The sequence below is a fragment of the Rhinolophus sinicus genome, chromosome 4, assembly GCF_057876585.1.
Source record: "Rhinolophus sinicus isolate RSI-liver-muscle chromosome 4, RSI-T2T, whole genome shotgun sequence".
NCBI lineage: Eukaryota > Metazoa > Chordata > Mammalia > Chiroptera > Rhinolophidae > Rhinolophus > Rhinolophus sinicus.
In genome coordinates, this window is record NC_142504.1 from 96,542,062 (window position 1) to 96,563,753 (window position 21,692).

At 47.0% G+C, this 21,692-nt stretch overlaps 1 protein-coding gene across 2 annotated transcripts in view; it reads left to right on the forward strand.

Moving 5' to 3' along the window:
• Window positions 1–21,692, forward strand: part of ARK2C (arkadia (RNF111) C-terminal like ring finger ubiquitin ligase 2C) — a 102,258-nt gene that overhangs the window by 73,049 nt on the left and 7,517 nt on the right. Inside the window, exons 2-6 of one of the 2 annotated variants that reach the window (XM_019739698.3) lie at window positions 7,011–7,326; window positions 8,853–8,963; window positions 14,089–14,218; window positions 16,186–16,290; window positions 16,609–16,704. In XM_019739698.3, coding sequence (XP_019595257.1) covers window positions 7,011–7,326; window positions 8,853–8,963; window positions 14,089–14,218; window positions 16,186–16,290; window positions 16,609–16,704 — 758 coding nt within the window. The remainder of the gene's footprint in view (window positions 1–7,010; window positions 7,327–8,852; window positions 8,964–14,088; window positions 14,219–16,185; window positions 16,291–16,608; window positions 16,705–21,692) is intronic. The other variant, XM_019739699.3, reaches the window with a different exon arrangement.

Sequence of the window (21,692 nt, forward strand, 5' to 3'; positions counted from 1 at the left end):
TATGATTGGAGATAAAATTTGTCCACAAATAAAATGCTAAGCGTCACAGGCAAATGCCACAAGTCCAATGGATAGAGGAGTCACATCCAGCTGGCAGATTATATCTCAGAGTTAAGATCTGTCCTGGGTAGTCGAGGTTGGACAGGATGGAACTGTCTAGTGAGGTAGGGTAGCTAGAATGGCCATTGTAGGCCCACAGGCAGGCAAGGCCCCCGGGGTCTGGGAGAGAAGAGAGGGAAGGGGGGGAGAGAGGGGGGGAGAGAGAGAGAGAGAGAGAGAGAGAGAGAGAGAGAGAGAGAGAGAGAGAGAGAGAGAGAGAGAGAGAGAGAGACCCCAGGAGGGGAGTTTGGGCAGGTTACAGAATGTTCCGAATTGGGTATTAGGATAACGTGGCAGCCATTTGGAAGGCGGATTTCAAAGGTCAGCATTGGTCTGCCCTGCTTCTCACTGCTTCCAGCCCACTTCAGTGCTGGACATGGCACCAGAACACTCACACACGTATCTCAATAGGGGGTGGTGGCGAGCGACCAGGGTCTGGGCTGTCCAGCTGTGGGACTCTGGGGCAGTCACAACGTTCAGTTCACAAACGTCTTCCTGGCAGCGAGATGAGAAGCCTGGCTAGAAGATGTCTGTGGCCCCAGCCAGCCGAGAGATTTTAGCAGGTGTGTCAGAGCAGTTAGCACGTGTTAAGAAACTGGGGCCTGAAGTCCAATGTCCCATCAGGTCTGATGGGGAGGGAAGGCACCCTGGCCCCTAGGACTGAGCTCTTATACCAGGTAACTAACTGCCTGGCTCTGAAAGCCTCTTTGGTAGCAGGAAGCCTTCCTTGCTGGCCTCTTGTGGGCATAAAATTGCTTTTCAAAAGACTGGTTTTCTTCGCAACCTGGAAGCAGGATTTTCAGAAAGGAGAACTATGTGACTCTAGCCCTAGCTTCGAAGAAGCACTCAGCAGTGACAAGTGTGAGCCTTCTGGTCCCTGGTCCCTGCCAGCTGGCTGTCCCCTGTCCTCTCCCCCCACACCATCCTGGCGCCTTTAGGAGGGAGTCTCCTTGGCCATCCCAGCACCACTACCCCGCCCCCTTCCGGATGCCTGTTCTGCCCCCAATTGTGAGGGAGAGTGATGCTGGGTCAATGAGCTGAGTGACAGCAGGGAACCTGACACCCTGAGAACTGGCCTGGGGAGGATGGGACGGCCAGGCTGGCTTCCCTGGAGACCTGGAGGGTTTGGTTCCCACCCTACTCTCCCCCAGTTGCGCATCCCTGGGAGCAGCGAGGGCCATGTGGCCCTGGTCTGGTAGGCTGGGGGGTTTGCAACAGAGATGTGGGCCAGTGTGGTGCCGGAGGCGCCCATGGGCAGAAGGTGATAATTCCCAGGGGTGGCCTGGGTGGGGGGCAGGACATCCTGAGATGTCAGCGTCCCACCTTTGTGCTGGTCCCACTACACAGCCTGTTCTGCCCCTTTTCTCTTAGCTCAAGGAACTGAACGCAATGCTGCTCCACTCTGGAGTCATGAGGCTGAAGGTTACATTAGTCAGGGCGACCATGTTGGTCCAGAGTAGGACGGCGAGGATATTCCTCCGGCTCAGGAGGCTGCCTGCTCTGGAGGAGCCTGTTAGCACTCATGGTTCTGCTTTCTCAGAGTGTCTCTGGCACTCTGACTTCTTGGCCTGGACCCTCGGGGCTTCTGCCCAGGCTCCTCATCCCCAGTCTGGAGGAAACCACAGATGGTCCCACTGTGTCCTCTGGGTGTCCTGGCCCCGATTCTGCACCTCTCTCCTCCTTGGGAGGTCCCCTCACTGCCACCTCTGCTTTTTCAAGTGTCTTAGTTCCCTGGTTCTGCACCCGCCCTCCTAGCGAAAACTGGCTTTCAGAAAAGACTGGTAAAATCTCCACTCTGTCATTTGCCACGTGAATGTCAGTGAATCTTCCACACTTACCTCTGTTATCTCCATCCACCTGCCCACAGCCCTAGGCCCCTGAGTCCTCTGCTTCTTCCTTACCTTTCCCTCCCCTGTGGGGCTGTGTGGTTTCTTCCGTCCTCTGATCCACCCACTCCCCAGCTGTCAGCCTGTTCAGGCTCCCTGCCCACGAGGCACGAATCAGCCACCAGTCCCCTGGCACTTGAGCAGCACCTCTTGTGTCCTGTGTGTGCCAGGTGGGCGTCAGGCGAGCCCCACACCAGGGGCTTCCTGTACCCCAGCTGGCAGAGCTAGACCTGGGCCTTCCTCCCCAGCCTGTCCCCCCTCGCTCATGCCCCTGCCCCTTGAAGGAGCTGCTCCCAACCAGCTGTCAGAGGTGCCAACAGTCAGCATGGATTTCCTGAATTCTAAGATGCACATATTTTTTCTTCACGCTTCTGAAACGAATTTGTCTTACAAAAACTCGAGTGGTGCTTTGTTTCTGTGAGACCTGTCCTCCCCACTCCCCCAAAATGTTACTTAGCTCATGATGAATCTTAGTTCATGATGAATGCAATTGATGGCATTTCAGCCCTGGGTAAATATGATAAATGGATAGTGTAATCGGGGACATCTAGAGATCATTTTTTAACCCAACGGAGTAATTCTAGTGGGAAAAATTGTAGGTTGTCTATCGATGGGGGCATTTTGGGATGTAAGTGTTGTTCAGACATCACTAATCATTGGCTTGTCATGGGCCCAGACAGCCCATGCTTAGAACTTCACTCTGGTTTTAGAGACCAAATAGAACAGCTAGTACCTGCTACTTTCACAGACCCCACATGACACAGGGCTGCGGCGAGGTGGGGGTTCCTGAATGAATGGCTCCTGGATTCAATTCCCTTCTGATCAGGGTGATGACACTTAAAACCCTCTGGGGATAGAGATGACAGGGGAGGGGTACAGAGTCTCAAAACGGAGGTCAGAGGACCTTTGCAGGTAGAAATTGTCTGAAATATTAATGGGACAAACAGATACTTTTGTTCACCTTTCTCTTGCTGCCCGTCCTGAGAGAGGGTACCTGCCCTCCAGTGCGTCAACTGGAGGGCATAGGTTGCAGGAGAGTGGACACCTCTCCAGGCTAGGGGACTCAGTCAGTCCTCTTCCTACTGGGTCGCCATAGAAACCTCCCCCTCGCAGGTGGGCACCCTTGTGGCAGGAGGGGCTTGTGGGAGGGGTGCCCCTGCTGTTCCTGGCAGGGAGAGGCTCCACCAGTGCCCGAGGGGGAGGACACTGGCTCGCCCCGTCTGACCTGTGCTGGCCAAGCCACAGCTTTAAAACCCAGGGCTTGCCCAAGCTCTCCTTGCCACCCTGCTTCCCACTCCATGTCAAACCAGTCAGATTTCAACCACCCTCATGGCCTCCGTCCCTGTGAGCCACTGGTTTCCCCTCAGTCCCTCCAATAGTCAATCAACCTGGTCTTTACTAAATGCCAACTCCAAGCGAGGTACGTGGGGATCCAGAGACAGTAAGACAGAGCTCAGCCAGCTGGGGGTGGCGAGTGTGAAGAAACAGCTCAAGTTAGCCACTGCCAGGTGCCCCGTGCGTGGTACAGACAGGGCATTCTATAGTAATGCAGAGGAGGATGGCACCCCTGGGGACTGGTGGGCAGGGGAGGCATTTTCAGAAGAGCTGAGAGGTGACCTTTAAAGATGGGGAAGGCAGCCGGTGAGGCGTGAGCAAAGGCCACTCGGTGGGAATGGGCACGGTGTGTCTGGAGATTTGAATAGACTAATGTGGAGGGCCGGGGGAGGGCTTGATGGGTTAGTGGGGATCAGGAGGATGGAGCTTTAAGATCAGGCTAGCGGTGGGCATCTCACCTGCTTGCTCAGGCCACAGTCCCTGGACTCATCGAAGCTTATCCAGAATGCTTGTGGGAATTTACGTTCTAGAGAATTCTTTTCTGGCTCACTTGAGGGCAGTCAGAAATTCTTTTGATTTTCATTTTGTTTTGCAAGTATTTATTTTAAAAACATTTAAAAAAAATCTATCAATGACATCCACATTATTTACAAGGTCAAATAGCACTGATATAAGTCACATTTAGTGACAGAGCAGTTATCTGCCCCTTGCCCTCCCCACCACGGTCCTGCTCCCCAAAGCTCAATATTTCCAACTCTTCTTCGGTATGTACTTCCTGAAATACATCAATTACTAAGTAAATTTCTAAATACATTCTTATAGCTCTTTGTTGCTTTTGCAATTTTGCTATTGGCTATTTTCTTCTTATTATGAGGGAAATGTCCTTTTCTGTTCTAATATAGTTTATTAATGTTTGTTTTATTATTAATAATTAATATTGTTCACTGTTGAACCAAGTATTGCATAATGATTACACTTTCTTGCACAACTTTTTCTCTTCCTGGAGGTAATAATTGCTTCACTGTTTTTGGTTGCCTTGTTTTCTATGACATTTTTACAAATTCTTACCAAATTCTCTATCAAATTGTAAGATTCCTTCAAATACTATTTTCATGTAGCCAAATTTATTGGTTATCCTCTTGTTTCCATCGCCCCCTGCCATACCTTCCCAGAGTGCCTACCCTCCTGCGTCCCTTGAAATGGTTGCTGGAGCCCCTACACAGCTGTGTGCTTGGGAAACCCCACCTCTTTGGGGTATCACCCCCTATTGCCTTGCTCCTCCCTTTGAGTTTCTCTGAGAAAGGGTTCCGAGAAGGTTGATCTTTTGAGACACTGCATGTTTGAAAATGGCTTTAATTCTATTCTCTCACGTGATTAATAGTTTGGCTGGGCATAGAATTCTAGATTGAAAATCTCTTCCCCTATCCCTGCAGTACTTTGAAGGCAGTTGATCTACTGTTTCCAAGCTTCCAATGTTACTCTTGGAAAATCTCATGTGATTCTGAGTCCTGACCCTTTGTGTAGCCCCTGTTTGCTTTCTCTTTGGAAGGTGTTAGAATCATCTCTTTGGCGCCAACTGTTTGGACATTTCATAGTCAGATGCCTTGGTGTGGTGTTTCTCCTCTATCAATTTTGCTGGCACTCAGAGGTCCTTTCTATCCAGAAACTCAGGCCTTCAGTTTTTGTAATTTCTTTTTTCCCCCCATAATTTCCTCTCTGTTGTTTCCTCTGTTCTCTCTTACTAGTCAATGTAGAATCTTCTGACTGGTTCCCTCACTGTTTGTATCCTTTTCCTCCTAGTTCCTATTGCCTTTGGGGGTGGGGGGGTGCTGCTTCCTGGGATATTTCCCCAGTGTTTCTTCCAATGCTTCTGTTGAATTTCAGATTTCGCCTCTTATGTTTTTAATTTCCAAGAGCTCTTTCTTATTTTCTCTTTGCACCTTTTAGAAGAACTGTTGTTTAATGGATCCAACATCTTATTTCTCTGAGGAGATTAATGATAGTATTTTGAAGTTTATTTTTTTCCTGTTTTTTTTTTTTTTTTGCATTACTTCAGTTCCTTTAAGTTATTTCATTTTTCTTTTTTAAAATGTGGTATAGTTTCTCTTTTTTCACTTTGTAATTTTACTCAAGACTGGCCACCATTGGGCTGTCTGTTCATATTGAAGAATAGGTCACTAAATGCTTCCAGAAACCTGTGTGTATGTACTTTTCAACTTATGGGCTTCATTATAGAGTGGCCAGCTGGGGACCCAGCCATTTTATTGGGGTACTTCCAACCAGAAGTATCTGTAAAATTCTTTCTGGGACCAGTTTCCAGCCTGGGGCTGTGGAAGGTGAAGGGAAGGTCCCTTGGGTGATAGTGCTTTCAGAACCAAGTGGCCGAAAGGGGCAGGGGTTTCCAAAGAGCCATGCCTAGATGTTCACTTAAGCCCCCTGTTTCAGTTTGGTCCTGTGTCCTGCTATCCTCTATTGGAGACCCTCTGGTTCAGTTTCCCCATAAGATGCAGTCAGTGTCCCACATGGGAAAGGAGAGGAGACCCAAGCAGAATTGCTCCTCACAGACTTGTAATCAGCCTCCCTGTTCTCAGCTCCTCTCTCTCCTGCTTCTACAGAAGCCACTGCCTCCAACTGCTGACGCTTCCAGCATGGGTGGCAAGATCTGTCCCCTCCTTGTTGACCGTCCCTTCGGTAGGCACTTGGTTTCCGATTTCTCAGCTCTGCTAATTCCTCCATCTGCTTTCCATCTTCCAAAAATCTGTTGACATCTGCTGCCTGCTGATGTCATTTCTGCTGTTCTCTCTGTCTTTGTCTGTTTATCTTCTCTTTATTCCTTTGCTCTCCTATCAGCGGGGTTTGGGAAGAAGCAGATACGTGTTAAACCTGCCACGTTTAGCAGGAAGCCTCTGAAAACCTTCCTGAAGTGCTGAGTTCTCTTCTTTGCCTTACTTACTAAAGGGCGCCAGTGCCAAGAGCTGCAGCTTTGCTCCTGGAGCATTTGTAAGGCCTGCTGGTCATCCAGGTCAATTTTATTTAGAAAAGTAGTGGTGACTTGATTAACGCAGCCTGAACCCAGCTTATAACTAAAAATGATTGCTTTTAAATAAGTTATAACAAATTATTTAATTATGATTTAAATAAAAGTTATTTTGCGTGATTAGTTGTTGTTGTTTTTTCTTAAAACTGCATGGAAAACAACTTCTGCCTGTTTTCTTTCTGGAAATGAGGGCTCCGTCTGGGCTGGGTCCTGGCTAGCCACGGCTTCAGTGAAGTTCAGAGCTTGGCTAGGCTGGACTCAGGGATCTCCATGTGGCATCTATTAGAAAAGGTTGTAAGGTCAAAGAGGTGGCATGGATGGAGTCTAAGTCAAGAAAGCCAAACTGCCTCCGAGACCTTAAAACTCCTTTAACAAGTGTGTTAATTTTGAAAACAGGATGTTTTTATCTATTCATTAAAGAAAGCACCACCCCTCCCTCTCTCCTCCAGCACATAAGGTATAGAGCCTTTACTTGGCAGCATTAAAGATGAACATATGGATATAAAAGTGGTGACACTGCTGCCTTCTTATGAAGGTCTTGAGTTTTACCAGCTGCAGGGGGTCCCCAGGGCGGTGAAGGGGGGGAGGTGTCTGTGGGGGAGGGGCGCAGTGCCGGCACCCACGGAGTCTTCTCCCTGTCCTTGCCTCACCAGGTGCCCCCTTTCAAAGGTCTCAGCATCCTCACGCTACCTCCTGCCGCCACTTCCACCTGGGCCCCCCGCAGCCGCAGCAACTCGCGCCGGACTTCCCCCTGGCCCATCCGGTACAGTCCCAGCCGGGCCTCAGCCCCCACATGGCCCAGGCCCACCAGCACAGCGGCGCCCTGCACCAGTCGCTGACCCCGCTGCCCACCCTGCAGTTCCAGGACGTCACAGGTCCCTCCTTCCTACCTCAGGCCCTGCACCAGCAATACCTCCTGCAGCAGCAGCTCCTGGAAGCCCAGCACCGCAGGCTCGTTTCGCATCCCAGGTGGGTGCTTCCTGGGGTGGGGCGAGGGCGGGGCCTGGGTGGGGCCAAGGGCAGGACAGCAGGCTACGCCGCGGGGCTTGGCCGGCAGTTACTATGTGGGTCTGTGCTGGAGGCGGCTTTTGCTCCAGGTTGAGGCATTCACTTCAGGCGGTGAACGCTCTCTTGACTCTACATGGGCTGCCTGCCTCGGTAGCTAGTGTGGTGTCCCTGTCACACTGCCCAGGTGCAGAGACAAGAGCTGGGTAGCTGGTGGTCGATGATGCTTGCAATGAACGTTTGCACATTGTGGGAGATTTGACTAAGGGATGCCTCATGTCCCCTCTAGTTTCCTTATCACCTGGTTCTAATAGCCAAGATCCCTAAGGAATACCAAAGACTATGGCTGGTTCAGCCCTGCTCTCAAAGAGTCCTTGGACTTGTTAGAGAGACCAGCTATGAAACAAATGGAGAGTAAGTTGGACCACACTAATCAAAGGGTGTGAAGGAGCTGTGGGACCTTGAGCAAGTCACTTCCCCTCATGAGCTTCAACTGTCAAGAGAAAGACTTGGACTAGATCAGTGGTGCTCTCTTTTTTTCTCAGGAAACTTTACACTCTTAATAGTTACTGAGGATTACAGCAAGCTGTGTTTATGGGTTATGACAATTGATGTTTACCATATTAGAAATTAAAACTGAGAAATTTAAGAAATATTTATTAATTCATTTTAAAATAACAATAACAAACTCATTATATGTTAATACCAACAATACAGTTTTGAAAAATAGCTATATATAAATGTAGTGAGAAGCATGACTTTTTAAAGACATATTTGCAAATCTCTCTAATGAACTCCACTGTTCGCTTGTGAGGGAATGAGCGTGAAAAAGAAAATAACATCATAGTATTATGATGAAAGTAGTTTTGACCTCACAAACCCTATGGAGGGATTCCCAGTGGTGCTTGGAGCACACTTTGAGAACTGCTGGACTAGGTGATCTCTAAGGCTCTACACATCCATGACTGTAGGTGTTGGGCGCCTAGGACAGAAAGTAAGTATTGTAGGAGGTCAGAGGGAGGAGAGGTCGCCATGACTGGAGTGTTCAGGGAGGCCTTCCTGCAGGAGGCGGCTTTGATCTAAAAACTGGGAAGAGTGTGGAGAAGGATGGAGGAGTAAGAGCATGGCAGGAGCATAGGGTACACAGAGGTGGAAGAGCCTGCACACCTGCCTGTCTTGAAGACAGCCTACTAAGGACCAGGGAAGTAATAGGAGGAGGAGCAGAGACAGAGAGCCTGGGTGGGGCAGGTAACCTGCAGCAGACACAGCCAGGGAGAGGCAGTACAGTAGGTAGCTGAAGATAGCAGGAATGTCTGAGTTAACGGCTGCTGCCCAGGTGGGAAGCTTCCTCGCAAGTTTGGAAAGAGGGACAAAGCTCGCTGCTCCATAAGCTGTGGGCTCAGGTTGGCTGGGCCTCCTCAGATCTCCTGGGGGCTGGGCTGGCCCTGGGCAGCCCTGACTCCATGGGCCCTCCTTCCCTTCTGGTGCAGGCGGAGTCAGGAGCGCGTGTCTGTCCACCCCCACCGCCTCCACCCCAGCTTTGACTTCGGCCACCAACTCCAGACGCCTCAGCCCAGGTATTTGGCTGAGGGCACTGACTGGTGAGTCTTTGGGGTCCCTGGGGAGGAGAAGAAGGGGAGAGGGTCTTGCCTGATCCATGAAGTTCCTGTATCCTTCACTTAAATAGTGCAGGAGGCCTGGTCCTCAAGCCCCAGCCTTTGCCCCTGGACCTGGTCACACTCAGTGTCAGTTTGTCCCCCGCTGGACTTGGTTCCAGCAATTAGCTCAGCAATTAGTCCAGCCTGGGGCTCAGTGCTCATGCTCCTGTAGGGGAGGTGGGGACAGAGTTACAAAACATTTCCAAATTCAATGAAGGCTGGGAACCAGTGGTGCTCCCTGGGGAAAGGGCAAAAAGAAGAGTTTCAGGAGCTAGGGTAGTCAGGGAAGGCTTCCTGGAGAAGGTGAGCCTCAAAGGATCCACAGAGAAGAGCCAAGTCAAGCCAGCAAGGCAAAACATAGGCTCATGGAGACAGAGCCAGACAAGTTGGAGGCAAAGACTGGGGAGAGAAGCTGGGAGACAGGATGAGGGCGTTGTGGTGTGTTGTAGGCACGATGCCCCTGTGAAATCTTCCCACAGTGTCCTGCACTTGGGACAGAGGACTTGGCTGCCCTGGGACACAGTGTTGCTTGGTTTTGGATCCTTGGTCCCCAGACTCTGATTCTAGCTCAGGAGAGAGGTGATCTAAACTCGGGTTGGATCCGAACCCCCAAACACTTGAAAAGACGTGCAGTTCACTGAAGTAGTCAGAGGTAAATGGCATCATACCTGTGACTTATTTTTAAATAGTTCAGGAGAAAAATTAATGGAGAAGTATATGTATATGTATGTATGCACGTATGTATGTACGTGAGAGAGAGGTATGGTGGGGGGAATAGAAATGCACTAAAATAGTAAAGCCATTAACATTTGGGGAATCTGGGTAAATACTATTCAGGAATTCTTTGTGCTATTCTTGCAACTTTGAGGTTAAAAACAAATTTTTTTGCTTTTATTTTTGAAGAAGAATGTAGAAATAAAAACAAAACAAAAAAACCTCAATGAAAAGGGATGGACTTTTAAAAAGAATAGACGTGCAATTGTGTCATGTCTCAGCCATTTAGTCAGGCAAACGGGCTTAGTCAAAGGTTGCTTTGGAAGCAACCTAGGACTAGACGCCTAGGAATGATTCAAAAAGATAGTTCTGTTGATTGAATGCTAAAGATACTTACAGGTGCAGGAAATAGTTATTTTAATATGTTCCCTTGTCCCCAACCCCTGCTGGTTCTCAGGTACACGCTGTTAAATCCAACACTCCCTTAAAAGATAGATTGCACAGCAGCTGACTTCAGCCCAGACTTTTTCTAATTAGCAGATTCAAATCAGGAAAATTTAATTGCAGTTTAGATTGAATTCTGTCCCTCAGTGTCAAGTCAATTCAGTTTAATTCAATCCAGCTACATGGAGCACTCAGGGCCCTTGCGTTTGGTTGAGCGACCTGAACAAACACACGGGGTCCAATGTGGCAAGTGGGACTGGACAGGTGACACAGGTGAGAGTTTTTCTGGAGAGGTATCCGGAGGAGCAGCGCAGGTGTTTAGCCTTTGCTGCTTTCTTTATTTAGTCTGATTTCCCCGGCCTTCTCACTCATTTCAATCATTGTGTTCCTGACTCCTGCTTGTTCCAAGAAACATAAAGACTGAGGCCCCAGAGTCTGGTTTCTGCCCCATCAGGAGACGCTGGGAGGACCTCCCGTGAGTCCCTCCTGGGCTCACCCCCTGGGCCCTGTCTGCCTGTCCTGTCCCCACTTCCCAAGTAGGATGCCCTTTCCAGAGGAGGAGGTGACACTTTCTTCTCCCTTATAATTAGCTCTGCTCCAACAAGGACCAGCTTCCTGGTGATGAGGGGCTTTTTGTAATTGTGGTCATGCCAATGGCATCCAGCCCCTCTTTTCTAGGGAGGCCTCTTCTGCCAGGAGATGTGGAGTCTGGAAATTAGATAACAGGAAATGCATTATAGGGGGGTACTCTGACCTGCTGCCAGGAGCCCTGGGAGGAAGGAAGTGGGGACAGTGTATCTTCAATCCTCCCACCTCCTTTTCCTTTTAGAGAATCATCAGAAACCATTGACGTCTGCCCTAGGTCATTCCAGGAATTGGGAAACCCCAGCTGCTATTGTCCAGCCCCATGCCTGAAGCTGTCCTGACCTTTCCCCCTTACTTTAGGATATTTTAATTCTACCCAAGCAGCTGCTTCCAGCTGGGATGTTTTCTTTCTGGCCCAGGCCCAATAACTTGACCCTGACCTTGAGCTGCCACTCCAGTGTCTCCATCCTCATCCTCCTCGTCTCTGACTCAATTCCAGATTTGCAGTTCCAGTTCTGCCCCCCAGGGCAGACTGCACATTACGCTACCACCCAGCTCTCTTCCTGCCTTGGTGGAGGCCTCCAGGCACCTCGGACTTGTGGGGGAGGGTGGGTGGAGGACGAGAACTTTCTATTGTCCTTCGCCTGCAGGCAGCTCTATTTTAGCAAAGCCTGGTCGGGACTCACCTGCAAGTTGGTGAGGCACTTTTGGGGCAAGCTCCCTGTGAAGAGTGGGAGAGTCAGCGTAGCAACCAGACTATTATTCCATGTTTCCAGGCCATTGATAGTGGCAAATAAAGTTCAGTTTGATGTTTAGACACAACTGATAAAAGTTGCTCATTGAGACAATGTCCACGAGAAAGCTCCAGGACACTGTTCTGGGTAACCCTGTGGCTTTAGACCTTTGGGGGGTTTCTGTGACCCCTTTCAGTACTTAGTTTCTCTGAAGGGTGGACTGGGCGCTGGCACCAGTGCATCTCAGCCTGGTTCTCACCGGCTGGTGGCAGCAGCAGAAAGGAGGCAGATACTGCGTCTCCAGGGGCTGATGTCTCCGTACAGGTGTAGGAAATAGTCTCCTCAGGCAAGTCCTGACTCAGGCTTCTTTAGGGTCCACACATCATCCCCTGTTCACAGATCCTGGGTTTAGGAAGGAATTTTCTGATGAGAGGATAAGAGGTGCATCGCAGACCCTGTGCAGGCCCAACCCAGGCAGCCCGTTCTTCTCCTTTTGCTTCTCTAGTCAGCATTCTTGGAATTGGAATGACTCTAGTCCAAGTTCCTTGGGATTTGCTTTTGGTAGAATTCCCTGAGCGTCTCTTTGCTGCCTTGAATCTGCTGGGCTCTCTGAAACTGCTGGGTAAATGCTAAGAGTCAGAGTTTCTGCCACATGAGGCTGCCCTGTGAACTCCTTTCCCTGAGGCAGATCATGGCATGAGCCCAGGCAAGGGTCAGAAACCCTGGTGGACCTAACTGGCGAGCCAAGGACCAAGGTATTGCCCTTCTTCAGGCCTCAGTTGGACCTGAGGAAACAAGCGGCTGGACTAGTGAATTTTTACGTTTACTTCAAGAGTTTAGCTCATTTCCTAAAGGACAGATTCCCAAAGGACATCAGGAGTTATTCCAGGGATCTGGGCTAATATATATAGAAAATATAGGCATCTGTACATTATATTTTATATATACATCACAGCTGGAAGCAGAAATTTCTTTAATGCCCCTGTTAACTAAACAATAACACTGACTAGGTAGTCTGTCACCAAAAGGATTTATTCGGGAAAAGGAAAAAGTACTGCAGCAGCAGGAGAATGTGCAGACCCCACGAGCCACGTGCACATTCTGACCATGTGCCAAGATGGCAGATATGTACACGGCAGGGAGACAGGAAGTCAGAACCTTGAGTTTTATGAAAAGGAAGTTAGGACCATAGAGTTCAAGGAGCCCAGCTCCGCCCACAGACCTCCCAGCCGGATCACTTTCCTTCAAGTCTCAGTTCATCTTTATCACCCCTCATATCTTTTTTTTTTTTTTTCAGTGTTTTTGTTGAAGAAATCGGGCTGTTTTTTCTGTAGTTTCCGCTTATCTAGATTTTGCTGGTCACACCCTGGTGGTATCACAATGTCCCTCAGTTTCCTACCTCCCTATACATTGGCACTTAGACCAAGGCTTGAGCAGATTCGGCTTCAACTCTTATTTTTTGGCAGAAATACTTTAGCGGTGGTGTTGGTTTTTCCAGCAGGAAGCTGGTTGCCTCTCCTTTTGTGATGTGAGTAGCAATGGATGATCTGTGCCTAGATCCTTTATTTCTTTAGGGGATACGAAAAGGTGACAAATAATTTAATCATTCCTTCTTCATTTATTAGCAAGAAAACTTTTACAAAGAGAAATTTCTGTTCATCAGCTACTTGTTACCCTGAAGTACAGTTAATAAAGGAAAGGCAAGATAGATGCTTGTTCCTGCCCCCCCCCCCCCGCCTCCCCTCCCACTTTATTTACTAGTTTTCAAAATGAGGAGTTGGTTCCCTAGCATCCTTCAAAGGGACCAATTTTCTTTAGCATCATTTCACTCTCATGGATTTATACCTATGTGATGTTTGAATCTGTTGCAATTATACTCATTGACGCGCAAATTGTCCAAACTGGCCAGTGGGAACCTCTTCAGGAGGGTTCCCGAATCCTTTTGACATAACTTTGGTAGTGTTTAATAACTGCCTCGCTTTCAGTTATTACAAGATGTTTCAGTCTCAATTTGCACATTTTCTGCCCCAGGCCTGAAAGTAGCCATTTTCCAAGAAGCTCCGGTACCTTTTCACTTGCATTAGTTGACCAGTTTTTAAGTGAAACGAATTGTCCTATACTTGAGGAGTGGGGTGGGGGCTGCGATTCAGAACAGCTTTTCCTGCCTCACTACTGTTGAGGTCCCTCTTCTATTGTTTTCTCTAAGTGCTAGAAGCATGGTCTCTGCTGCACCCTCTGCTTTCTCCGGACGTTGTCTTTGCTCTGAATCCCTGACCAGCTCAATTTGGGTTCTTTTAGCATTCCTCTTGGGGACGGGCTGTGTCTTGGGCGGGTGCTTTGGTGCACTAATTTCAAGAAGTCGTATGGAGCTTTGACTGTTCTAGCCCCTTCAGACCATGCAGAGCCCTTTCTTTCCCAGGGTCTTGTTTCTATCTCTATAAAGAGAAGGGATGGACCTGGTGAGGTCCAGTCGCTGCAGTTCTGGCAGTTTGTGACTGATGCTACAGCAGCGGCTGGCTATCTGAGGTCGCTTCTGTGACCCCCTGGCTGAGTCCCACTGCCTGTGGCTCACTGTGGCCGTGTCCCTACAGGGATCTCAGTGTGGACGCCGGCTTGAGTCCTGCTCAGTTCCAGGTGCGGCCCATCCCTCAGCACTATCAGCATTACCTAGCAACGCCTCGAATGCACCACTTTCCCAGAAACTCCTCCTCTACGCAGATGGTGAGTGAGGGGCTCTGCTGGCAACTGACTCTTGTTGGGGGCCATGGTGAGCTGGGGCCTGAGGCTCCTCTGTGTCCTGCTCTGTGTCCTGCTCCCCTGTGTCCTGCCCCCCATGTCCTAACCTCCCCCCCCCCGTGTCCTGCCCCCACCGTGGCCTGCCCCCCTCATGTCCTTCCCCCCCCCCGTCTCCCCCCCCCTCCCCAAGCCCTCCCCCGTGTCCTGCCCCCCCCATGTCCTCCCCCTCCTCCCCAAGCCCTCCCCCGTGTCCTGCCCCCCCACCATGTCCTCCCCCTCCTCCCCAAGCCCTCCCCCGTGTCCTGCCCCCCCCATGTCCTCCCCCTCCTCCCCAAGTCCCGCCTCCCTCCCTGTGTCCTGCTCCCTGGCAGACCCACAGCTCCCCTCCCCTCCCAGCTCCTCTTCCCACTCTGGCTTGAGGGGAAAGAAAAGAAAACTGCTGGACTAGAAGCCTGTGCTGCTGAGAGGACTGTGAGGGTGGAAAGGGGTGGGCATGGCAGGCTGTGGACTGTGGGGAAAAGACTCAGGTCTGCACCCTGTATGACCTCATTTAGTTAATGTCTTAGGGTCAGCCCTTTGCTGGGCATATATCTGTGAAATGGGATGAAGACCTCTGCCTGGCCCATCTCAGAGGACTGGAGTGAGGAACGAAAGAGGCCCCAAATGGGCCTGGCCTGCTGATCCCGTCTGCTTTCTGCAAGGGGCTGGCCTTCTCATCACTGCCGGTGCCCAGACTGCAGAAGGATCAGGGTGTGTTTGGGCGCCTTCAAGTGTGGAGCTTCACCAGCTTCATGGAAGGAAGGTGGCGATATTCCATTAAAGCAGCGAAAGACTGATTGAAAATCTTATTCCCAGACAGCTTCTTCATGTTGCTGCCCTAAAACATAATTCCAGCCTTCTACCCTCTGCCTCTGCTTTTCAGCATCAGACAAGTTCTTCCTACACAACACCTCAGTCTCCCTAGTTGTAAAATGAGAGGCTTGGGCAGGTAGTGTCAGACGTCCTGTCAGCTCTGAGGTTCTATGGTTCACCATCTATGGAGACACCATCTCCTAAGAATCAAAGCTAACATTTATTGAGCCCCTATTGCATACCAGGCACGGTTCTAAGCATTTTATATGGAGTATCTCATTTAAGCCTCTCAACAACCCCCCACACAAAAGGGTAGTATCCCTAGTTTACAAATTGGTAAACTGAGGCACAGAGAAGTTAAGTAATGGGCCAGGGTCATGCAGTGAGTAAGATGAGGAGCTAGGCTGGACACCTGCCCCTCTGACTCATACCTGGGTCAATGTGAGGCAGCACCATGCAAGTAGAGGGGCAAATTCTGTCTTTATTTAATAATTTGATATTTTGTTCATTATGGATTTTTTGCATTAATTTTGACTTAAAAAGTATATTGCATTAAAATATTCTTTATCTTGATTACTGAATCTTTTAGTGCCCCCTTAAATTTTGAGCCCTCTCTCACTCTGGTTGGGGTGAGGCAAGAGAGGGCTCAAAATTTAGAGTCAAGGGGAAGAGAATAGACTCTGCCTCTCAATTGCCTGGATTTGAAATCATGGTCCTGCCACTCAATTGCATAACTTGGGCCACTTAATCTGTTTGTGTCTCATTTACCCTGTTAGTAAAATGGGCATAGTAATTGCACTCACATTATAGATCAGATGAGAATATTAAATTTGTTAGTCATTTGAAGGATTTAGAGCAGTGCCTGCCATGAAATAAATGTCCCATCAGGTTAGGCATTACTTTATTGATTTTGCTATTCTTTTTGGGATTGGTCTAACAAAGCTTGGTTCTTGAGGAGGAGAGGGGGACCGAGGAGCAGGAAAGATGGCACTTTTGCCCACAGACTCTCAGGGTGTGCGGATTGGAGGTTACGGGAAGAGGAGTCAAATGCTGGGCTCATGGAGCCTGGAATCTTGTCTGAAGCGTTTTCTCCCCAACAGGTCGTCCATGAAATCCGAAACTACCCTTACCCTCAGCTTCACTTCCTTGCTCTCCAAGGACTGAACCCCAGCAGACACACCTCTGCGGTGAGGGAGAGCTACGAGGTACACCCACCCCTCCTGCCAGCCTGACTCCAGCGGGCTTGGTGGAGAAGCCATTATCATTCATCATTATCATTCATTGTGTCGCCTCTTTATCCCCCCTGCTAGTGGTGGGGCATGGGTGGGAAGGGGAACCTCTTGAGAGAGAGAAAAAAAGAGAGAACGAGTAGAGACATTGAGATCTTTCAGCATCAGACAAGTTCTTCCCAATGGTTATGTGAGTTCTTCCTGCTAACATTTTTCAGAGCCCCTCTTCCTTATCATGTGTATGTGTGTGCCTTTGCATGCACAGCGCGCACATATCCATTTTTCTCTTTGCAGGAGCTGCTGCAGCTCGAGGACAGGCTGGGAAATGTGACTCGGGGAGCTGTACAGAATACCATTGAGAGGTTCACCTTCCCCCACAAGTATAAGAAGGTGAGTTGACCAGCAGGCCAACCTGCATAGTTAGTGGGTGGGAGGTAAGGATTGTATAGTTGACCTTGTCCTAGTTGTCCACAGAGGAGCACAGTCCAAAATTTAGAAGCCTTTGCTCTAGACAGATTCTCTGAAGCAGTGGTACTTTTCCCGGATCTTGTCCCTTGCCTCTACCAGGTGTGACCAGGATGGGAGATAGGGGCCTCCTATCAGTAAAGAGGAGGTTGGGTATGTGTGTACATGTGGACTTGTTAATGGGTATACTAAGGCGGTGTACAGGGAAATGAATATTTGTATCTGAGTGTGGTGGGCAAAGGGAGCACTTGCACTGAAGGCTAAGACTTGTCTTTAGAAAAGAATTCCAAGTCCAGTCTTACATGTGGACAAATGGGCAACTAAGGCTTTAGAGCTTCCAATTCTCACTGGAAGCTGAGGATCACCTGGGGAGCTTTTAAAGCCACAGATTCATAGGCTTTGCCTATAGGGGTAGACTCTCCAGGGTTATTGCCAGGAATCCGAGACAATTTTTTAAAAAATTAAATTAAAAAAGTGAAAACAACCAAGATGTCTTTCAATAAATGAATGGATAAACAAACTATGTCAACTCCATGTAATGAAATATTATTCCATGATAAAAAGAAATGAGCTACTAAGCCATAAAAAAACACAAAGCAACCTAAAATGCATATTATTAAGTGGAAGAAGCCATCCTGAAAAGGCTGCATATGAAGGAATCCAACTATATAACATTCTGGAAAAGGCAAAACTAGAGACAGTAAAAAGATCCATTGTAAGCAGGGGTTTCAGGGAGGGACAGAAGAATGAATAGGTGAATCACAGGGGATTTTTTAGGGCAGTGAAACTATTTTCTATGATTCTGTAATGGTGGACACATGACAATACGCCTTTGTCAAAACCCATAGGATTGTTCAACACTAAGAGTAAGCCCTAATGTAAACTAACAGACTTTCGCTTATAACAGTGTATTGTTGTCGGTTCATCAGTGGTAACAAATGTGCCACACTAACGCATGATGTTAATAATAGGGCAAAATGTGTGTGTTGAGAGGGAGAGGGAAATGGGAACACACTATATTTTCTGCTCTATTTTTATATAAACCAAAACTGCTCTAAAAATTAAAGTCTGCTATGAAAACAAATAATTTTTAAAAATTTAAGAATTAAAAGCTTGACAAGCACTGAGAAACAGAGCGTTGTGATCAAGCCAGAGCCCATCTTCACCTCCTCATGAAGCCCTAGGATACAGTATCGTGAGCACTAGGTATTGGAATCAGACAGGGCCAGTTTTGAATTTCAGTTTTACTCTTGTCTTAGTCAGTTTAAGTAGTTGTAAGAAAATGCCGTTGACTGGGTGGCTTAAACAACAGACATTTAAGTCCAAGATCAAGGTACCAGTAGACTTGGTTCTTGGTGAGGGCTCTCTTCCTAGCTTGCAGACGGCTGCCTTCTTGCTTTGTCCTCACATGGTAGAGAAAGGAAGCTCTGGAGTCTTTTTCTCTTCTTATAAGGGCCCTAATCCCATCATGGGGCTTCACTTTAGTGACCTGATCGAAACCTAATCACCTCTCAAGGGCTCCATCTCCTAATACCATGACATTGGGGGTTGGGGCCTCAACCTATGAATTTGGGTGGGGGGACACAGACATTCAGTCTATAGCTACCACTTATAGCTGTGTAACTCTGGGCAACCTACTTGGCTTTTCTGCCCCCTTTGCTGCCCTTTTGAATGTCAAATGGGAATGATATATTAGTAGCTACCATCTGGGGTGCTCTGAGGATTCAGCGCAACAGTGCATGTACACAGCTCAGCACAGTGCCTGGGAAGTGGTGAGTGCTCAACGGGGTGAGCTGCTCTTCCCTGTATGTGATGCTCACTTGTTCGAGGCTTGCCCAGGTGCCCGTGGGGTCACCATTAAAGACCATGAATCTTGGTCAATGCACCTCCTCAGTGAGGCCCTGGATTTATCCTTAAGTGATCTCAACCAACATTTGAGTTTCTACTATGTGTCAGATATGGATAGTGTACTAATAGAGGAAATGACAATATTTCAGTAGTTAAGAACCTGCATGGGAAAAATGACCATTCTCTGGAGAGCTTCAAGTTATTGGAGAAGAACATGGAAGGGAATGAGGTTTGTTCAGGTACCTGGGAGCAGCTGCTCCTTCCCTGACCAAGGGGTGCTCACTCCTGCAAGGGCCACACACTCCACCTGCCATCATTGCAACAGGTTGTGAGGAAATAACGACAAGAACAAATACAAAGGCTGAAAAGGGGAAGTGGACTCAATCAGTGAGAGGAAGAGTTGAGTTAAAAACTAATGAGAATATTGATACATCTGATAAGGGGTTAATATCCAAAATTTATGAAACACTCATTCAACTCAACCCCCAAAAAACAAACAACCTAATTAAAAAATGGGCAGAGGACATGAAGATACATTTCTTTAAAGAAGACATACAGATGGCCAACAGACATATGAGAAAAAGTTCAACTTCACTAATCATTAGAGAAATGAAAATAAAAACCACAATGAGATACCACCTCACTCCGGTCAGAATAGCTATCATCAGTAAATCAACAAACAACAAGTGCTGGTGAGGATGTGGAGAAAAGGGAACGCTTGTGCACTGTCGGTGGGATTGCAGATTGGTGCAGCCACTATGGAAATCAGTATGGAGGTTCCTCAAAAACCTGGAAATGGAACTACCTTATGGCCCAGCAATTCTACTCCTGGGTATCTATCTAGAGAAATCTAAAACGCTAATTAGAAAAAATGTATGCACCCCTATGTTTATTGCAGTGCTATTCACAACAGCCAAGACGTGGAAAAAACCAAAATGCCCATTCGTAGATGACTGGATTAAGAAACTGTGGTACATTTATACAATGGAGTATTACTTGGCCATAAAGAATGAAATCTTACCATTTGCAACGATATGGATGGACCTAGAGAACATTATGTTAAGTGAAATAAGTCAGATGGAGAAAGACAAACACCATATGATCTCACGTATGTGTGGAATCTGAAGAATAAAATAAATGAGCAAACTACTCAGAAACAATCTCAGAAATATAGAGAATAACTGAGGGTTGCTAGATGGGAGTGGGATGGGGATGAGGGAGAAGGTGAAGGGATTAGAAAGCACAAATTGGTAACCACAAGATTGCCACGGGGATACGAAAGACAGTTTGGGGAGCATAACTCAAAATGTTGTAAAGATTTTGTAGGGTATCTGATGGACACTTGTCTTATTAGGGAGACCACTTCAGGGACGGTGTAGATTCCTGATCACTGCACTGTACACCTGAAGCTGAAGCTGAACAATAATGAATGTCAACTATAATTATATATATATATATATATATATATATATATATATATATATATATATATATATATATATATATATATATATGGTAACAGGATATGGAGTACAGCGTAGGGAACAGTCAATGGAATTGTAACAGCTAGATATGATGTCAGAGGGGTAATAGATTGAGGGTGGAGGGTTATCACTTTGTGAGGTGTGTAAATGTCTATAATATTATTTGTACACCTGAAACTAATTAAAAAAAACTAATGAGAATAAAGGGAGAATTAGGGGAATAAAATGTTATTAAAAAGGAATAGGAATAATTAAAAATGAGAAATGAGAAAGTTTAGGACCCAAATAAAATGTGGAAAAAAAACAACTTTAAAAATTTAAACTGAGAGTAAAATAATATAAAACAAAAAGGATATTTCAAAATAGTAATGATATAAAAATTAAAAGTATACAAAAATATAATCAAATAGAAAAATATAAAAAGAATAAGAACTAGGAAAAGACATGAAAACGACATAAAATTAAAATCAATAACATCCAAGTAAATGTTAATGAAATTGAGAAGGTGTGGGCAACAGGGATAAAAACATGTTAAACGCTGGAAAAGGTTAAAGTTAAAATAACAGTTACATAAATGAAAAGAGAAGACAAAAACTACAAGACCTAAAAGATTAAAAATACCAAAGAGGAAATAGGGTAAGATTGGAAAAGAGAATAGTTCCAAGAAATACAGATTAGATATAGTAAAACAAAGTAAGACTATTAAGTTTAAATTATTAACTATAAAAAGGAAATCATGAATAATTGTGGGGAAGTAAACAATACAAAATAGGCAAGTAGTTGATTCTTAATAGTGTCTTTTATCAAACATCCCTTTTCTCACAGGGCCAATGAAAAACAGGCCCCTCCTTCAGGAAACACAGCTGGGCTCTTAGGCAGGCAGATCATCATGGTTCCATTCATACTGAAAAGCCATGACAATTATGTGGGACTATGAATGTCATTCTAATTTTTCTGGATTCTGGATTAGGGAGAAATTTATTGCAGTAGCCTGGAGTGGTTTACAGTGGGGTGTAGGACACAGGTTGGCTAAGAGCAGAAAGTATGGATATTCTTGTATGTTCCAGTGAGGTTACCGACAAATCAGACTAAGGAACTCCAGAGCTTAGGACCAAGGACCAGAGTGAAAAGACCTGGCATCTAGGCCTGGCCCCAAGGTCAGGGTGGTCTTCATCTTGTGACTCTCCAGACTTTTCTCTTGACAAAATGATCTTTAAGTCTGCTTATTCCTGGAGAGGGGACAGAAGGGCTGGTTTTCTTCACATGGGTGTTTCACTGCAGAGTATAGAGATGGAAACACAAAAGATGGGCTGATTTCATTCACTGATTACATTCCTTCCTCCCCAGAATATTTATTAAGGATACTTGGCCAAGTGTGGGGTGATACCTAAAGGAGAGGGGTCCATAGTCCATGCCATCTAAGCACTTGGAACTTTCTACACAGTGGTTAACTATTTTCAAACAATTAGCATAGAATTTAAAACAGGACAATTAAAGTCAATAAGCATAAAAAGAAGGTCTGCATAATGACTGATCTTATGTTGGAACTAGTGCCTATTTTAAGGAACTTTCTGGACAGGA